The sequence below is a fragment of the Hoplias malabaricus genome, chromosome 4 (genome assembly GCF_029633855.1).
Source record: "Hoplias malabaricus isolate fHopMal1 chromosome 4, fHopMal1.hap1, whole genome shotgun sequence".
Classification (NCBI taxonomy): domain Eukaryota; kingdom Metazoa; phylum Chordata; class Actinopteri; order Characiformes; family Erythrinidae; genus Hoplias; species Hoplias malabaricus.
The window spans coordinates 23,537,209-23,557,659 of NC_089803.1; the positions used below are offsets into that span (position 1 = coordinate 23,537,209).

At 43.1% G+C, this 20,451-nt stretch overlaps 1 protein-coding gene across 14 annotated transcripts in view; it reads left to right on the forward strand.

The window, feature by feature from the left end:
• The window catches only part of LOC136695618 (protocadherin gamma-A11-like), a 104,427-nt gene that overhangs the window by 51,151 nt on the left and 32,825 nt on the right, over positions 1 to 20,451 (forward strand). For 2 of the 14 annotated variants that reach the window (XM_066669794.1, XM_066669805.1), the window contains exon 1: positions 244 to 3,043. The exons of 8 other annotated variants lie outside the window; for them this stretch is intronic. In XM_066669794.1, the coding sequence (XP_066525891.1) occupies positions 599 to 3,043 (2,445 nt within the window). In that variant the 5' untranslated portion in view covers positions 244 to 598. Of the gene's footprint in view, positions 1 to 243; positions 3,044 to 5,958; positions 8,659 to 16,730; positions 19,392 to 20,451 lie in introns of those variants that run through there. 4 more of the 14 variants (XM_066669792.1, XM_066669803.1, XM_066669798.1 and 1 more) reach the window with 2 other exon arrangements.

Consider the following 20,451-nt stretch of genomic DNA (forward strand, 5'->3'; position numbering starts at 1 on the left):
CTCTCTCTCTCTCTCTCTCTCTCTCTCTCTATCTATCTATCTATCTCTCTCTCTCTCTTTCTCTCTCTTTGTGTGTGTGTGTGTGTGTGTGTGTGTACTAGGTGTGAACAGATTAAAAAATGCAGATTTATTCACTTATCCTCATGGAAGGGGTTTGATTTGCTGAAAGCTCCAAGTGCACAGTTAAAACCTCTGTCCATGGTTCTGAATCTCCATAGGCTGTCGTTGTCAAAATATTTTCTATAACGTCCTCCACAATAAATGCCATTCTTTTTAAACACAGTAAGCTATAATTTCACAGATTTGTGAGAATTTACTTCGTCCTTGCCCCTGTGTGAGGTGTAATATCAGTTTTGGGCTCTGTGTGACGCTGTTGGTCAGTGTGTGTGAAAGCTGTAAACATTTATTCCTCGATCCTCCCCAAAGTGTGACATCACTCCCACTGCGCACTCTCTTTTTCATTGGAGGAAAACGGACCGAATCACAGACTCGTTCAGAGCTCGGTCTCGGGCGCGTGCTGCTCATTTGTTCTCTTTGAACCCGTTTGTTGATGGAAATATTAGTGTGATCTTCTGCAGTGGACCTCTGTCCTGAGAAGATGACTTCTCTTTGTTCTTTAAACGCCGGACGGAGAGGCTCCTCTTCCCGGATCTGGACGTCGCTGACGCAGATGAAGCTCCTCGTTCTCTTCTCCTTTGTTGTGTCCGTTGCGCACGGGCAGGTCCGTTATTCTATTCCTGAGGAGATGAAGAAGGGCTCTGTTGTGGGGAATATCGTTCAGGATCTCGGCTTGGATGTTAAAAGACTGAAATCTGGTCGAGCGCGGATCTTTACGGAGGACAGTCGTGAGTACATCGCTCTAAATGTGGAGAAAGGGACTCTGGTAGTGAGAGAGAGGATAGACAGAGAGGAGCTGTGCGCACAGGTCACTCCATGCTCCCTACATTTCCAGATCATTCTAGAAAACCCAATGGAGCTGCATCAAGTCGATGTAGAAATATTAGATATCAACGACAATGCGCCTGTTTTTGCAAAGAATGAGATTAATTTTCAAATTAGTGAATCAGCTCTCCCCGGGGCAAAATTCTCTTTAGAAAGCGCTCATGATCCTGACGTAGGGCTTAATTCTCTTCAGAGATACACACTCAATCCAACGGATAATTTTTCGCTGAAAGAAGTGGCTGGACATAATGGACTGAAATACATAGAAATGGTGCTGCAGTCAGCTTTAGACAGAGAGAATCAAGAGGAGCTTGTACTGACTTTGGTGGCCTTTGATGGAGGAAGCCCACAAAAATCAGGCACTGTTAAGATTTCAGTGACTGTGATGGATGCAAACGACAATGCTCCTGTGTTTAGTTTGCCTGTGTATCGCGTTTCTCTGCTGGAAAATTCACCCAAAGGCACGTATGTCGCCACTGTAACAGCTACTGATAAAGACAAGGGCACAAACGCCCAGGTGACGTATTCATTCTCACAAAGCACGGGGAAAAGTTCCGATTTATTTCATATTGACCCTGAGACCGGAGACATCACAGTAAACGGTGAGGTGGACTTCGAGAAGTCTAAACATTTTCAAATTACCGTTGAAGCCTCAGACAAAGGCGGTCTGACGGATTCCTCTAAAGTGATGATTGAAGTCGCCGATGTTAATGATAATGCTCCGATTATAAGCGTAATATCATTTTCAAACGCGATTCCCGAAGACTCTCCTCCAGAGACAGTGATAGCGATGCTGAATGTGAAAGACGTAGATTCAGGGGAAAATGGGCAGGTGAAATGTTCAGTTGCTGTTGACGCGCCTTTTCGAATTAAACCAACATCCACTAATTTCTATAGTTTAGTCACCGAACAGCTTTTAGACCGGGAGAGGGTTTCTGAATATAACATAACAATCACAGCTACTGATGATGGTTCCCCCTCTTTGTCTACGAAGAAAACCTTAACTATTAAAATAGCTGACGTCAACGACAACGCCCCTGTGTTCCAGCGTCAGTCCTACACCGCTTATGTGCTGGAGAATAACAGTCCTGGAGCGTCTATATTCGCAGTGACAGCGAGTGATAAAGACTCTGGGAACAACGCGCGGATTTCCTATTTTCTGGAGGACGCTCTGGTGAACGGAGTTCCGGCGTCCGCTTATATTTCAGTTCACGCGGAGAGCGGAGAGATCCTCGCTGTTCGTTCTTTTGATTACGAGCAAAGCAAAGAGTTTGATTTCCGCGTCAGAGCTCAGGACGGAGGGAGCCCCCCTCTCAGTAGCAATGTGAGTGTGAAGATAGTGGTCCAGGACCAGAACGACAACGCCCCTCAGGTTCTGTACCCGGTCCAGACTGCTGGCTCTGTGCTGGCTGAGATGGTGCCTCGCTCAGCAGATGTGGGCTATCTGGTGACTAAAGTGGTGGCTGTTGATGTGGACTCTGGACAGAACGCCTGGCTCTCATATAAACTGCAGAAGGCCACAGACAGGGCGCTGTTTGAAGTGGGCGCACAGAATGGAGAAATAAGAACTGTCCGCCAAGTGAGCGATAAAGACGCTGTGAAACAGAAGCTCACTGTTGTAGTGGAGGACAACGGGCAGCCCTCTCGCTCAGCTACGGTCAATATTAACGTGGCGGTGGCCGACACTTTCCCTGAAGTGCTCTCGGAGTTCCCGGACCCTGCGCACGACAAGGACTACAACGACGACCTGACTTTCTATCTGGTCTTGGCCTTGGCCGTGGTGTCCTTCCTCTTCATCGTGTCCATCATAGCCATACTGTCCGTCAAATGCTACAGATGGAGACGGGAGTGGATGTTTTACAAATCCGGGGCCAATCTGCCGGTGATTCCATATTATCCCCCGCTTTACGCAGACGTAGGAGGCACAGGAACTTTACAGCATGTGTATAATTATGAGGTTTGTAGAACCACTGACTCCAGAAAGAGTGACCTGAAATATGCCAGACCTTCCACTGACAGCATCATTAGTCTGGACTCCACTGGGACACACACTCTCACGCATGCGCAGAGGGGGAAACTGAGCGTTGATTCTGATCATCAGGTGAGATTGAAACATTGAGATTGTGCATTATATTGATACTCGTACTGCGTTCACAAGATTAAGTGAGAGTTTCTGTGGAACAGTTTTACACACTTTATATTTTAAAATGGACATTTTGTCATTGTAATTCAGATATAAAATGTATAACTCGATTGTCTGGAGTACAGTAGACTGATGGTATTGTTTTTGTTGTTGATACTTGTAGTTGTTGCTACGGTTTGAGATCACTGTGATTGTCCTTGTTCTTGGGATGTGTTTGAAAATCCCCTCCAGTCAGAGTCCTTTGTTTCTTCTCTAAGTGGTGGAACTTCCTTAGACGGTTTATTATAATGATAAAAGAATGTGTGTTAAATATAATACAACACTGGAGAGCGGACATTATCCACGGAAAAGTCTCTTGTCAGAAAATCTGAACATGTTTCATAATCCATCATGTAGAGCTGGATTTTACACGATTAGCTTCGAGTAAACATTGTCCAATATTTAAAAATATGTTAATGAGAGGATTACAGCTACAGAACTGATTTAAATGAACCAAGGTGTGTGCAGTTTTCCTTTCGCTGAATTAGATCATATTTATCTAAAATAAATCTATCACATTTTTACCTATTTAAGCTCTTTCTGTTCAGATTTTATAAGGTTTAAAACATGCTGCTCAGCAGCAAATCCTCGACATGCAGTTAACCAGGTCATCTCCAGTAACGCCTTTGACTGACACTACTAACATACAGTGGAACCACTACTAACGAACTTTCCAAGATACGAAGCGGGCATTTGAATATTTTTTTCTCCACAAACGAACCACGACTCTAGAAACGAACTCGAGCCTCCGCCGAGCCTGGCGGCTGGAAATGGCCACTGACCCCAATAGGCGAGTCTCCCAGCGCCCAGACTTGAGTGAGCTTTTAAGATTAGCAAATTGTAGCTTTAGCAATTTAGCATTAGTGTAAATAACAGACATCAAAATTGGTGCTAAGTTAAGCCGTATCTACGCTTCATCTCCCAACATTCAACCGCCTACTCTCCGTTATTCCACCCACCCCCCACCTCCCGTCATACAGCCAGTGCCTGTGTTACTGCTCCAGCCAGTCGTCACGTCTTCAAGGTAGCGATGTGTAACCACTTACAACTTTATTATTTATTTTTTATTACTGTTTCCACTGTATTTCTTTTTTATTTTTAGTAACGCTACATGTATTTTTTACTAATTTGAGAGTGTTGTAAACATATATCAGTGCTAAAAGGGTGACTTTCGGGGTGGGGGCTGGAACAAATTAATTGCTTTTCCATGATTTTAAATGGCGAAAATAGACTCGGGAAACGAACTTTTCCACTTAAGAACCGGGTCACGGAACGGATCAAGTTGTAGGTAGAAGTTCCACTGTATACGGCTGTGTATCGTCTGTATACTTGTTGATTTTATGCTTCTTCATATTCTGACCCTGTGGAACAAACATACAGAGAACCAGACAGAACCAAGTAGAGCCTTGCAGTACACCATGAAGATTATTGTGCTCCTCTGAGACATGTTCACAGCTTCTTACAAGTGACTGTATTCTAGTTAAACGTGTTGAAGTTCTCAAGATTATTAGGAAGTGTTTGGTGGTCTATAGCGTCAAATGCAGCTGTTTAAAAAAAGAATTTATCCCAAAATATCACATTCATCAGCATTATTTCTCAAATCATGACCTACTTTCACAAATGCACATGTATAGCATTTATGTTTTAATTTGCTGCACCTCACTCAAAGCTACTAGCTTCTTTTTAATTTTATTATTATTATTATTATTATTATTATTATTATTATTATTATTATTATTATTTGTATTTAATTGTAGTGGTAACTAGAAAGGGTACAGAGGTTGAGGCATTTATTTGGAATGGAAAATGTCAGCTACAAGCCATTATTTTCTGCATTTTCTTATTTAAAGTTTAAAAACCTGAATAAGAATCTAAATGTGTCCTCATTAAATCACAATCTCTCAGATAAAATTCAGATGATACTCTACACTAAAAAAGACATTTTAAAACTTGAATTTACTTTTTTATTTTAAGTCAAAGGGCTCCATGAAATTAAATAATCTAAATCCAGAAATCTAGTGTGTGTAATGTTTACTCATTCTCCAAATTTATATCTGAATGTAGATGAATTAAAGAGATATTTGACGTAAACCAGTGTCATGTTCTGAGTGTAAGAACTTCTACTTAGGTTTGAAAACGCAAATGTTCAGGGAAATGAAAACATCCAATCACTCATTTGACTTCAGAAAATCTAAAGGGGAAAAGACGATTGAGTTGGTTCTTGAAAAAACAGGTGAAATTTTGACACTTTATTTTACTTTCATTAATATTTCAGGGAGATTTTTGGTTCTCTTCATCTCAGGTTCTCAGTCTGTTCTCACACAGAGTCAGGTGTTAAAGCGAGATGTTAGAAAACATTAATATTCTAGTCACGCATATCCATGTATTCATTCATTGTCTGTAACAGCTTGTCCATTTCTGCATGTTATTTTAATATAGTAATTTAAAACAACGATATACGATGTACGCTTCAAAACATATAGATGCTTCCAGTTAGTTCTTTAGGGATTAAATATTTGATTTGAGGAAGGCTCATGTTAGAAGAGTCTAGTCTCTATCCATGGTGCTGAAGCACACACTCTGGCTTGGGTTGTGAGGGATATTATCTACATCAGTCTGGTTAAAGAATCTACACATTATTGAGGGACTCCAGTGCGATGTTTATAGTTTACTTTCACACAGTTTGATTTCCACAATTAAACTTTAACTAAGACACTGCATCTTGTATGTCGTAAAAAACGTCCATATTTATAACATATTTACTTGTAGTTTTACAGGTTGCTTGGATGTTCATTAGTGCTGTATTTCGTCCTTGCCCCTGTGTGAGGTGTAATATCAGTTTTGGGCTCTGTGTGACGCTGTTGGTCAGTGTGTGTGAAAGCTGTAAACATTTATTCCTCGATCCTCCCCAAAGTGTGACATCACTCCCACTGCGCACTCTCTTTTTCATTGGAGGAAAACGGACCGAATCACAGACTCGTTCAGAGCTCGGTCTCGGGCGCGTGCTGCTCATTTGTTCTCTTTGAACCCGTTTGTTGATGGAAATATTAGTGTGATCTTCTGCAGTGGACCTCTGTCCTGAGAAGATGACTTCTCTTTGTTCTTTAAACGCCGGACGGAGAGGCTCCTCTTCCCGGATCTGGACGTCGCTGACGCAGATGAAGCTCCTCGTTCTCTTCTCCTTTGTTGTGTCCGTTGCGCACGGGCAGGTCCGTTATTCTATTCCTGAGGAGATGAAGAAGGGCTCTGTTGTGGGGAATATCGTTCAGGATCTCGGCTTGGATGTTAAAAGACTGAAATCTGGTCGAGCGCGGATCTTTACGGAGGACAGTCGTGAGTACATCGCTCTAAATGTGGAGAAAGGGACTCTGGTAGTGAGAGAGAGGATAGACAGAGAGGAGCTGTGCGCACAGGTCACTCCATGCTCCCTACATTTCCAGATCATTCTAGAAAACCCAATGGAGCTGCACAGGATTGATGTAGAGATATTAGACATTAATGACCATGCCCCTGTTTTTGACAGAAAGGAAATTGATTTTGAAATCAGTGAATTAGCTCTATCCGGAACGCGATTTTCTTTAGATAATGCACGTGACCCTGACGTGGGTTTAAACGCCTTACAGAGATACAGCCTCAATCCGACAGATCATTTTAAATTAAAAGAATTATCTCGCAGTGATGGAACGAAATACGTTGAGATGGTTCTACAAACGCCTTTAGACAGAGAGGAACATGAAGAGCATAAATTAACCCTCACAGCGTTTGATGGAGGCTCTCCTCAGAAATCTGGAACAGTTCAAATCACCGTCATTGTTATTGATGCTAATGATAATCCTCCAGTGTTCAGTCAGCCTGTTTACCGAGTGTCTTTAGCAGAAAACACTCCGCGGAGCAGCGTAGTGCTGACAGTTAGTGCCACAGACAGAGATAAAGGAGCCAATGCTGAAGTGACGTATTCATTTTCAAAGAGCACTGGTATAAAAACTCTAGACGTGTTCAGTATTGATTCTAACACTGGGGAAATTAAAATAACTGGCTCTTTAGATTATGAAACATTCAAACAATACGAATTGAACGTCGAAGCTAGAGATAAACTGGGACTAACTGACACCAGTAAAGTGCTGGTGGAGATCAGTGATGTTAACGATAACGCTCCTGTTATCAGTGTGATCTCCTTCTCCAATCCCATCCCAGAGGACTCCGCCCCGGAGACTGTGATAGCGATGCTTAATGTTAAAGACTTAGACTCAGGTAAAAACGGACAGGTGAAATGTTCCATTCATCCAAGTTTACCATTTAAAATACAGCCATCGACCTCCAATTTCTACAGCTTAGTTACTGACCGACTACTGGACCGTGAAAGCACACCTGAATATAACATCACAATCACAGCTACTGATGAGGGCTCTCCTCCGTTCTCCACTAATAAAACACTGCATCTGAAAATGGCTGACGTCAACGACAACGCCCCTGTGTTCCAGCGTCAGTCCTACACCGCTTATGTGCTGGAGAATAACAGTCCTGGAGCGTCTATATTCGCAGTGACAGCGAGTGATAAAGACTCTGGGAACAACGCGCGGATTTCCTATTTTCTGGAGGACGCTCTGGTGAACGGAGTTCCGGCGTCCGCTTATATTTCAGTTCACGCGGAGAGCGGAGAGATCCTCGCTGTTCGTTCTTTTGATTACGAGCAAAGCAAAGAGTTTGATTTCCGCGTCAGAGCTCAGGACGGAGGGAGCCCTCCTCTCAGTAGCAATGTGAGTGTGAAGATAGTGGTCCAGGACCAGAACGACAACGCCCCTCAGGTTCTGTACCCGGTCCAGACTGCTGGCTCTGTGCTGGCTGAGATGGTGCCTCGCTCAGCAGATGTGGGCTATCTGGTGACTAAAGTGGTGGCTGTTGATGTGGACTCTGGACAGAACGCCTGGCTCTCATATAAACTGCAGAAGGCCACAGACAGGGCGCTGTTTGAAGTGGGCGCACAGAATGGAGAAATAAGAACTGTCCGCCAAGTGAGCGATAAAGACGCTGTGAAACAGAAGCTCACTGTTGTAGTGGAGGACAACGGGCAGCCCTCTCGCTCAGCTACGGTCAATATTAACGTGGCGGTGGCCGACACTTTCCCTGAAGTGCTCTCGGAGTTCCCGGACCCTGCGCACGACAAGGACTACAACGACGACCTGACTTTCTATCTGGTCTTGGCCTTGGCCGTGGTGTCCTTTCTCTTCATCGTGTCCATCATAGCCATACTGTCCGTCAAATGCTACAGATGGAGACGGGAGCGGATGTTTTACAAATCCGGGGCCAATCTGCCGGTGATTCCGTATTATCCCCCGCTTTACGCAGACGTAGGAGGCACAGGAACTTTACAGCATGTGTATAATTATGAGGTTTGTAGAACCACTGACTCCAGAAAGAGTGACCTGAAATATGCCAGACCTTCCACTGACAGCATCATTAGTCTGGACTCCACTGGAACACACACTCTCACGCATGCGCAGAGGGAGAAACTGAGCGTTGATTCTGATCATCAGGTGAGATTAGTTTTTGAAAATATGAAACATTGATGTAAGTTCAGTACTAACTTAAGTCTGCAAAATAAAACATGGAAAACTGACACAATTAAAAATAATCTAAACCTTTCATATCTGTAGAAAGCTGATGAAGTTCTGCTTTAATGCTGATAATATTAGCGTGCACTGACCTTATTTCAGTTCAGTTTTATCTTTTTCATAAAGCAGCTTTACAGAATTGTAGGTCGTTATCCGTAAGTGAGCATTGAAGAGGTGACTGGCAGGAAATCTGCATCCCAACATGGGACTGAATTCAAGTTGAACTTAATAAGGTGAAACGTCCTATTTCGCTTGCACTGGGGCAAACAATAAAATGAGTATGAATAAAGAATCATTATATAGTTATTATGAGTTAACAATAGTATAATATTGTGTGGGTGTTGAAAGCTTAACAAAGTAGTGAGAGGCAAGTGAACAATCAGCAGTTCTAAGTGTTAGTCCAGTCTCATCAGTCAGTGGACAGCTGTAAAGATCAGATTCTCTGGCATATGCAGATGTCACTATGGGATGTGAGTAGACACTCAGGAGGGTTCCCTGTTGTACCAGAGGCCCTCTGTTTCACCCCCCGCAAGCCTGAGTAAAGGAGTGACATCTCAGATTACCACACTTCTGTCTCCATTAACCATTAGAGCTGCACCTTTTGTCTAATAGCAAGGTTATTACCAAAGACTTGGCTAAATGAACTGGGAGCTAAGCTGGACTTTAAAACTGAGGCTGTTTCTTGTATTAAATGGAAAATTACACCAAAGCTCGTGGGGTCTGTGTGAATAGACTTTTGTCTGGTGTAGTTTCAGTGTGATGGTTCATAATATCAAATTAATTCACTAAACAACTGTAGGGAGGAGGCCATTTACAGTTTATATGTTAATAGTAGAGCTTTGTAATCCATTCTGGATTTGGTTGGCAGCCATACTGTTTAACATTTTCAGTTTTTTTAAAAAAGGAAGATGTACTGGCAAATTTTCTGTTATTTTACAGCTTGTACGTATAAAACTAAAAATAATCTTTCCGTAAAATTACTGACAAATTGTGTCTTAAAACTGAACACCACTGTTTAGAACTGACAGTATCGCTCTGATATGATCAGACTTCCCAGTTAGGATAAGAACTCTGTGGCTTATTCAGGTTTATACTGCAACATATAGAAAGCAGAGCATTGCAACGATCCAATCTAGAAGGGTTGTAACTTGATTAAGACGAACAAATGGTCCCTAGAATGATTACTTTCATTAAAAGAGAGCTCAGGCTCAATTATGTTATTGACATAAGTACACCGTGTGTATATAGTTGTCCTCTAAATGTGCAGTCAGTGTTAATACCCTTCAGAGGTACAGCAGCCATCTTAAAGTCAATTAACTTGAAGATTCATTACATTCTCTTCTGTAGAGGGGAAGCTGAATATCTGTATGTTTTCACAATTTCACTGTTTTAAACAGAAACACGGTATAAAGCTGAAATGGGATTCATGAGCTCCGTTCCACTTGTATGTAGAGTTTAAATCAGATATGATAACATGATGTTCTCCAGTTAAAGGGACTAATACGGACCCTTGAGGACCCCAACAGAGACAAAGACAGATATCACCACAGAGACAGAGTGTATTTGAAAAGTAAGAGTATTAGGTGGATTAAAAGACGTGTCATTTTACAGTGTCCACTGTATTAAAAGTAATAAAGGTAGAGACACACAATGTTACAGAAGTGATTCAACGTTGACATCAACCAGTTTCCAGCTCTTTAAACATTTGATAAGTTAATGGTATCTTTTTAGCTTCCAGTTTAATGAAGAAGTCTGATGTCATCTGAAGGTGTTTTCTAAAAGTATTTAGTGTTTTCAAAGTGAGAATATAAGTACAAACTGCTACCACAGATTGACTGAATGACTTGGCTGTGCTATAGGACACTCGCTGTATTACAGGTGAATATGGCAGGGATGGTAAAACCTTTTTCCAGAAGATTTCAGAATTGATCCTCTGTACGATTATTTTAAAATGGTCTACGGTTTGACCAACTTCATATTATAGTCCCAATAGTAGTCTCTATATTTAATATATTATACATGTGCAGTTCCTCACAGATGTCCAGCTACTCTGACTGGAATCTAATATAAATATCTGTATTATTGTTGTTGTCATGTTTATTAACATTCAGAAAAAATAATCACTACATTCTTAAATAATTTAATAATATGTGAGATTACTTCTGCGTCTTCATTGTTGATATAAACGGAGTGTAGGGTGTTATTGTGATCTGTGATGATCCATTTACCTGGGGGTTGGTAAAATGGGAGTGGAAAAACTTGGGACGTGTGTGATGCAGATTTATCACCACAAGAGTGTGAACCAGCAAGTGATTATCAGCAGGGAGCAGAGACAGAGATGTATTACAAGAACAGGAAAGAAGTGAGAGAGAAAGACAAGAGTCAGAGATATAAACAGGGGGTTACTGAGGGAGATTTGGAAGAGGAACTTCTGGCTGCACCTTTTATTTTGTAAACTTGTCCAAAGAAAAGTGCAGGGTATGGTCAGTAAAGGCCTTCCGTGGTCAAGTATGTAGTCTTCACATACATAGAGATAAAGGATGTTGGACGTGAAGGATGTGTGGTTTAAATACAGTAAAGTAGGTATTTGAATGAGATGATTGTTGTGGTTTGAGTGGCATAAGGGGTGTTTATAGCATGGGATGATGATGATTATGGTGACTGTGACAATGTGATTTATGTTGCCTTTATAACATTGCATTATTTACAAATACCTTATTCACTGCCATTTCGCTTCTGTGCTCTGGGGGCCGCTGTTGGGCAGTGGGTGCAGATTCTGAATCTCATTTGTGGATCCTCCTCCACATTCTGACATCATGCATTAAGCGAAATATCCCATTCCTCGTTTGTCTTCTCTGCCTGAGCACATAGAGGAGCGCTGTATCTCAGCTCATTCCGTTCTTACTTCAGATATTCTACTTCTGGAGTGAATATTCAGAGCAGGACTGAAGCATCTCCAGAATGGACGTCCTTTGTTCGCTCTCCGCTCGGAATAAGGGCTCCACGGCTGGTGCTGGCCGAGTGACGCGGTTCCTCGCGCTGTGTGTCTTTGTTGTGTCCGTTGCGCACGGGCAGGTCCGTTATTCTATTCCTGAGGAGATGAAGAAGGGCTCTGTTGTGGGGAATATCGTTCAGGATCTCGGCTTGGATGTTAAAAGACTGAAATCTGGTCGAGCGCGGATCTTTACGGAGGACAGTCGTGAGTACATCGCTCTAAATGTGGAGAAAGGGACTCTGGTAGTGAGAGAGAGGATAGACAGAGAGGAGCTGTGCGCACAGGTCACTCCATGCTCCCTACATTTCCAGATCATTCTAGAAAACCCAATGGAGCTGCACAGGATTGATGTAGAGATACTAGACATTAATGACCATGCCCCTGTTTTTGACAGAAAAGACGTCATTATTGAAATTAAAGAGTCTATGGTCGCGGGATCACTTTTTTCTTTAGAGAGCGCGCACGACCCCGACGTTGAACAGAATACACTGCAGAGATACACCCTAAATCCAACGGATCACTTTACACTGAAAGAATTAACGCATGGGGATGGAACGAAATACGTGGAGATGGTTCTACAAACGCCTTTAGACAGAGAGGAACATGAAGAGCATAAATTAACCCTCACAGCGTTTGATGGAGGCTCTCCTCAGAAATCTGGAACAGTTCAAATCACCGTCATTGTTATTGATGCTAATGATAATCCTCCAGTGTTCAGTCAGCCTGTTTACCGAGTGTCTTTAGCAGAAAACACTCCGCGGAGCAGCGTAGTGCTGACAGTTAGTGCCACAGACAGAGATAAAGGAGCCAATGCTGAAGTGACGTATTCATTTTCACAGAGCACCAGAAAAGCTTGGGAGATTTTCACCATAGACGCAGACACAGGAGACATTAGAGTCAGTGGTCAGCTGGATTATGAAAAATCAAAACAATACGAACTAAATGTCAAAGCAGTAGATATAGGAGGACTAACTGACACCAGTAAAGTGCTGGTGGAGATCAGTGATGTTAACGATAACGCTCCTGTTATCAGTGTGATCTCCTTCTCCAATCCCATCCCAGAGGACTCCGCCCCGGAGACTGTGATAGCGATGCTTAATGTTAAAGACTTAGACTCAGGTAAAAACGGACAGGTGAAATGTTCCATTCATCCAAGTTTACCATTTAAAATACAGCCATCGACCTCCAATTTCTACAGCTTAGTTACTGACCGACTACTGGACCGTGAAAGCACACCTGAATATAACATCACAATCACAGCTACTGATGAGGGCTCTCCTCCGTTCTCCACTAATAAAACACTGCATCTGAAAATAGCTGACGTCAACGACAACGCCCCTGTGTTCCAGCGTCAGTCCTACACCGCTTATGTGCTGGAGAATAACAGTCCTGGAGCGTCTATATTCGCAGTGACAGCGAGTGATAAAGACTCTGGGAACAACGCGCGGATTTCCTATTTTCTGGAGGACGCTCTGGTGAACGGAGTTCCGGCGTCCGCTTATATTTCAGTTCACGCGGAGAGCGGAGAGATCCTCGCTGTTCGTTCTTTTGATTACGAGCAAAGCAAAGAGTTTGATTTCCGCGTCAGAGCTCAGGACGGAGGGAGCCCCCCTCTCAGTAGCAATGTGAGTGTGAAGATAGTGGTCCAGGACCAGAACGACAACGCCCCTCAGGTTCTGTACCCGGTCCAGACTGCTGGCTCTGTGCTGGCTGAGATGGTGCCTCGCTCAGCAGATGTGGGCTATCTGGTGACTAAAGTGGTGGCTGTTGATGTGGACTCTGGACAGAACGCCTGGCTCTCATATAAACTGCAGAAGGCCACAGACAGGGCGCTGTTTGAAGTGGGCGCACAGAATGGAGAAATAAGAACTGTCCGCCAAGTGAGCGATAAAGACGCTGTGAAACAGAAGCTCACTGTTGTAGTGGAGGACAACGGGCAGCCCTCTCGCTCAGCTACGGTCAATATTAACGTGGCGGTGGCCGACACTTTCCCTGAAGTGCTCTCGGAGTTCCCGGACCCTGCGCACGACAAGGACTACAACGACGACCTGACTTTCTATCTGGTCTTGGCCTTGGCCGTGGTGTCCTTCCTCTTCATCGTGTCCATCATAGCCATACTGTCCGTCAAATGCTACAGATGGAGACGGGAGCGGATGTTTTACAAATCCGGGGCCAATCTGCCGGTGATTCCGTATTATCCCCCGCTTTACGCAGATGTAGGAGGCACAGGAACTTTACAGCATGTGTATAATTATGAGGTTTGTAGAACCACTGACTCCAGAAAGAGTGACCTGAAATACGCCAGACCTTCCACTGACAGCATCATTAGTCTGGACACGAGTGGAGCCCAGACGCTGCTGCGCGTGCAAGAAGCATTTGGTGAATCAGAGAATCAGGTGAGGCGAGGTCTTTACAATCGGCCACTTTTTTTATTGTTTCAAAAATCCTAACAAACAAAAAACACACTGGAAAAACCACGATTCTTTTTTTATTCCGATCATTTTATATCGATGACAGCAAATAACGTCCAGCCGACATTCTGTGTAAAAGAATAAAACCATAAGTAAAATGTTTGAATGTTTTTTGTTTTTGTTTTTTGTTTTTTTGTCTAACGAATCACTCTCACCTGAATTATAAACATGATAACACATCATCCTGCTTTTATTTGTTTTTGCGTTATTTGTCATATATTGTACAAATTGTTTATAAACACTAAAATAGACCACGTTTTTGCTTTGGGTGGACTGCATTTTAACTTTGATTCGTAATTACAAAATGTGCATAATAAATAACGCGATACTAAATTAATATTCCTCATATAAAAGTTAATAATGCAACAGTTTCAAACTAAAACTTTGAAACTGTAAAATCACTGCAGCTTCTGTGCAGCTTAAAACCTCTAAAGCAGATTCACAACGAGCTTTCATTTTAAGCTAACTTTCTTAACTAAATAAACGCAGTTTAACGGTAGATTATAAAAATACTTCAGTTATCTTTAGCGCTAAAAAGCTACGGTTAGTTGCTAAGCCAGAGTTAATGTTATAGCCGCCCTTAAAGCAAATAAACAACTGATGAAGTCATTTTATTGCAATAAAATAAATAAAACAACAACAGAGTAGAGGTACTTCGCCTCACTAGTTTGTTCACCACGTGTAAATAGACGGCTTGCTGTTTCCAATTCACACACAGTACTCGTTTATGGTTGGTTTAAAATGTAAAACCAAAAAAAGCCATGCTGATTTTAAGGTTGTATTCTTGTAACGTACACTTTAAAAAGTGTCTGTGAATTTTACGGTGGAAAACTGTAAAACCATGACAGTAAAGCACTGTAAACTCTGTAACAGTGAGATACCGGAACTACTTTCATCAGCCAAAATACAATTTTTACATCTCTTTACTGTAAAAAATAAAAAATAAAATAATACATTATTCCACTGTTAAACGCAACAGTGGGCGGTACAAGTGTCCGAGGACTGGGAGGAGCTGAGACTCATTAGGGAGCTCCCAGCATGCCTTGCTTTTCCAAATTTTCTGTGATTTTCAGAGTTTCTTTGTTTTTTTTCTGTCTTTGAAACTTTTTGATTTTGGGTTGCATTGGGGTGATTATTTAGTGTGTGTGTGTGTGTGTGTGTGTGTGTGTGTGTGTGCGCGCGCGCATGTTATGACGAGATGTGTGTTGGTCAGGAAAGTTCACCATCCACCTGTGTTTCGAGTGCTGGAGTGTGGCACATTTCTCTAGTCCTTTCAGCAATATCTCCTTTTAAGGGCTGAATATAGGATGCGGTTTGACTATATTTAAGAGTTACTATATCTCAGTCTCCATTCTCTCATTTGTCACACAATTTACATGTTAAGTTTATGGCAAAACAATATGTCTTTGTTATTTTTATGTAACTACTATGGCTTTTATGGTGTATATCTGGTTTTTGTAAAAGAAAAGTACTATAAACAAACCAGTCCTTAAATGTAAAATGTATGATTTGCCAAAAACGTGACCGTATATTTTACAGTGTAACTCCGGCAACCACAGCTGCCACTTTTTTACCGTAAATTTTACGGATTTTATTTTTTACCGTGTACACTCAGATATGGTACAGTAGAAGTACGTCATTGGTCACTAAAGGTACAAAGAGTGTAAGTGTACATTTAAAAGTTACAAACAGTGTTGTTAAAGTCGAGTTGTTTTCCCTAAAGGCACATTCCATTCTCTCCTCCAGAAGGAGAGGTAAATATTCGTAATCTGTCATTACAGAACTGTGTAAAATAAACGTACACAATGTAAGTGCTGGAGATGACATGTGATGTATAAAATCAACACACCTTTAATATCTACATTTATAATAGAGTAAGGTACAATGATGTTCCCTAACCAAAGGTACACAATATGTGCCCTCGATGGTGCCACCACGGTGACAGCTAAACGTACCAGTGACAATTCCTTTGACAGTGCACCTTCTCCACACACACTTATTTACTCGAGATGATTGTTTGTTGTTTTGTTTTGAACTGCTAAATAATCCCAAAATCAATCACTGTCATTCACACAAACACACACACACACATAAGAAATACACATCAGTCTTCTCCCCATCCACCTGTTCAGAGTATTCATTTGTGACATCTACAACAGTTCCAGCACATCGTCGATAGACAGCGTTCCTCTACGCGGTTTAGAATGGTTTGATATCATAGGGAAACATTTTTAAGTTTTCAGAACATATTCTCCATCACTCTCCAGTCTTCAGCACCAGCTTCAGAACAGTCCGTTTTGAGTCCCGTGGCTCTGTTATTCAGTAAAGGGATGTGAAGCTGAGTCATTGCCATATATTCATTCATTTAGACCCATTTCTGCCTCGCCCATTCACACTGAATTTATGACAACACTCATTCACACAGGAGAAATAAAGCCTTAAAGCCACACGTCCGTTTTAAAGAGGATCTTGGCGGTGAAAGATGCAGTGATTTAAACCTGAAACAGGCTGTGTGTAGTTCATATTCAGGTCTCTGGGCGTCGCTGTTGATTGTTCGGCTTAATATTTCTGTTGTATAGAAACACTGCACCTCCCATTTTAATGCTGTTTGCGCATGTGCACTATCCAAGTCCATTTTCTTATTGTACAAGGAGAGGGCTCTGGATCCTGACGCTCGTGCTTAGTCCCTCTCACATCTCTTTATTTTTTCTGCTTTAAACATGAGATAATCTTCATGATTTAGCTGGTGAATACTGTAATTTAATTTTCAGGGACATACAGTGATGGCTGTATACGGCGTTCTCTCGCGGTTGTCTTGTGCGCTTTTTTTCTGCGCTCATTTCCTCCGTTGCGCATCGGGGCAGGTCCGTTACTCGGTGCCTGAGGAAATGCCCCGCGGCTCTTTTGTCGGGGATATTGTGAAGGATCTGGGTCTGGAACCTAAGCGCGTGACTACGGGGAAGGCCCGGATCTTTACCGCAAGTGGACGCGAGTATGTGGAGCTGGACAGAGACAAAGGGCACATCATCGTGAAGGAGAGAATGGACCGCGAGCTCCTGTGTTCCAGCGCCACGTCCACGTGCAGTATCAGCTTTGAGATTATTCTGGAGAACCCCATAGAGCTCTACAGGGTCACGGTGGAGATATTAGACGTCAATGATAACAGTCCTGCTTTTCCCCGAGGAGAAATTCAACTGGAGATAAGTGAATCAGCCTCTGTGGGCGCGCGCTTTTCCGTGGACAGCGCGCTGGACCCTGATGTGGGACTGAACGGCATTCAGAGCTACTCCATTCACCCCACTGACCATTTCAGCCTCAAGACTCAGAGCCGAGCAGGTAGTGGGAAAAACGTCGAGCTAGTTCTGCAGTCGCCGTTAGACAGAGAGAAAGAGGAGCATCAGTATTTGACGATAACTGCAGCGGATGGAGGCAACCCCAAACGCTCTGGTACTGTAAAAATCCGTATCGTGGTTTTAGATATCAATGATAACGCCCCTGTATTCAAACAGAATTCGTATAGAGTCTCGGTGCCTGAAAACACAGCAAAAGGGACCCTGCTGCTAACAGTAAACGCCACTGACGCTGATACTGCCTCTAACGCGCACATCGGCTATTACTTTGAACACACCACGCCTAAAATCAGAGACCTGTTTTCCGTTGACGCATCCACTGGGGAGATAAGGCTCGCTGGGGAGCTTGACTTCGAAGATGCCAGTGTCCACGAGTTTAAACTCCAAGCAAAGGACCAGGGTGGGTTATCTGATTCCTCTGAGGTGGTCATAGAAGTGACTGACGTAAACGATAACACCCCTAAAATCACGCTCATGTCCTTTTCCAATACCCTGCCAGAGAACTCGCCCCCAGGCACCGTTGTAGCAATGATCAACGTCCAAGACAGTGATGCTGAGGACAACGGAAAAGTTACCTGTTCAATCGATGGGGGTCTTCCATTCAGCACTGAATCATCTCTGAATAATTACTACAGCATAATGACTGACTCCAGTCTGGACCGAGAAGAAAAGGCGGAGTATAATATCACGATTACGGCACGAGATGGCGGCCACCCTCCTCTGTCTACTACAAAAACACTGTGGGTGAAGATTTCAGACATAAATGATCACTCACCTCAGTTTGAACACGAGGTGTATAAAGCCTACGTATCTGAGAATAACTCTCCCTCTTTGTCTTTGCTCCGTGTAAAGGCGCATGACGCAGATTTGGGGGCTAACGCACGCGTTTCTTACTTTATCGTGGATACGGACTTAAACGGCGCTCTCGCATCATCATTAGTTTCCATTGATGCCGACAGCGGGGTGATTTACGCGGTGAAATCGTTCGATTATGAGCAGCTGAAGTCATTCTGCATCACCGTTAAAGCTCAAGATGGCGGCTCACCTCCTCTGAGCGCCAACACTAGCGTTAACTTCATCATCCAGGACCAGAACGACAACGCCCCTCAGGTTCTGTACCCGGTCCAGACTGCTGGCTCTGTGCTGGCTGAGATGGTGCCTCGCTCAGCAGACGTGGGCTATCTGGTGACTAAAGTGGTGGCTGTTGATGTGGACTCTGGACAGAACGCCTGGCTCTCATATAAACTGCAGAAGGCCACAGACAGGGCGCTGTTTGAAGTGGGCGCACAGAATGGAGAAATAAGAACTGTCCGCCAAGTGAGCGATAAAGACGCTGTGAAACAGAAGCTCACTGTTGTAGTGGAGGACAACGGGCAGCCCTCTCGCTCAGCTACGGTCAATATTAACGTGGCGGTGGCCGACACTTTCCCTGAAGTGCTCTCGGAGTTCCCGGACCCTGCGCACGACAAGGACTACAACGACGACCTGACTTTCTATCTGGTCTTGGCCTTGGCCGTGGTGTCCTTCCTCTTCATCGTGTCCATCATAGCCATACTGTCCGTCAAATGCTACAGATGGAGACGGGAGCGGATGTTTTACAAATCCGGGGCCAATCTGCCGGTGATTCCATATTATCCCCCGCTTTACGCAGACGTAGGAGGCACAGGAACTTTACAGCATGTGTATAATTATGAGGTGTGCGGTACAGCTGACTCTAGAAAGAGTGACATCAAAGTTGTTCCTTCTTCCAGTCAGAGTGTTCTGAGTATGGACTTCAGTGGCGGGAGGACTGGGCCTAGACTAAACAAACACCCAGCTGACCCAGATGTAGATCCTGAGGTGAGGTTCTTATGGTAATTAGCTTTGTTAGCTCTCAGTAAAAGTACAGCGACATAGAAATGGCGTTCATTTCTGTGTGTAATGTAATGTAATGTAATGTAGAGTAGAGTGAGAGGAGAGAAGAGCAGAAGAGAGCTGCTGAGAAGTGCAGGGCTAATAATGCACACTCAGAGAGGAGGGGTGCTGAGAGATGGAGAGAGAGGGAGGGAGGGGTTGAGGACACAATCTGGTTTACACTGTGAAAATGATCTCCGCAGCCAAAGCAGTGAAATGTTGTGCAGCCATTTTACACAGTATTTCCACTTTGATCTGATCTGAAAACAAGGAGGAAATGGGGTCAAGTCCACAATCAATTAACGAATGCAAAAATCTGATGAACAAAGTAAGAAAATAAAGCCTATAGAGACATTAATACTAAATAAACTTGAACCGCAGATGGATGTTTTAGTGTTGACAATAAAAGCAACTGCTGAAGAAGCCCTGAGTTATAGCATGCATTTCTGATACGATAACTGTTAATGTTCATATGCAGGCATGACATATAATATAGAAGCATGATAAGGAACTTTCCACATGCCTACACAACATGGTGGTTTATCCGGTTCAGGGTCACTGTGGGTCCAGAGCCCATCCAGAATCCTTGGGCAGAAGGCAGGTTCACTAACGTAAATGTGAAACCATTTTCAATTGTAACTGATGGAATTAACTCATCCAAACGTGTGCCGATTCCTTCTCACCCGGTGTCTGTCATTACAACTATAGCCTGTAAATATAAAGAGTAATAAGTGAAAGGTTGGAAGTTAAGAAATTTACGAGTCCCTTTTTATGTGTTTTATAGTTCTGGGAGCTTTTAAGTGGCTTATATTTAAAGAAGAAAAAGAAGGCCCTTTGGCCTTTTGCTCACGTGTAGTGAGTGAGTGTGAAAAGCTACTACATTACTGCATGACCAGTGTCTCTTATTTATGTGCCAGCTTGCACCACAGGCAGCAGTTTATAGAGAATCTTACCAGCATCAGCCTCTCAGTTGTTGGTGTTTTAGAGCCAGTGGAAGTGAAGTAGA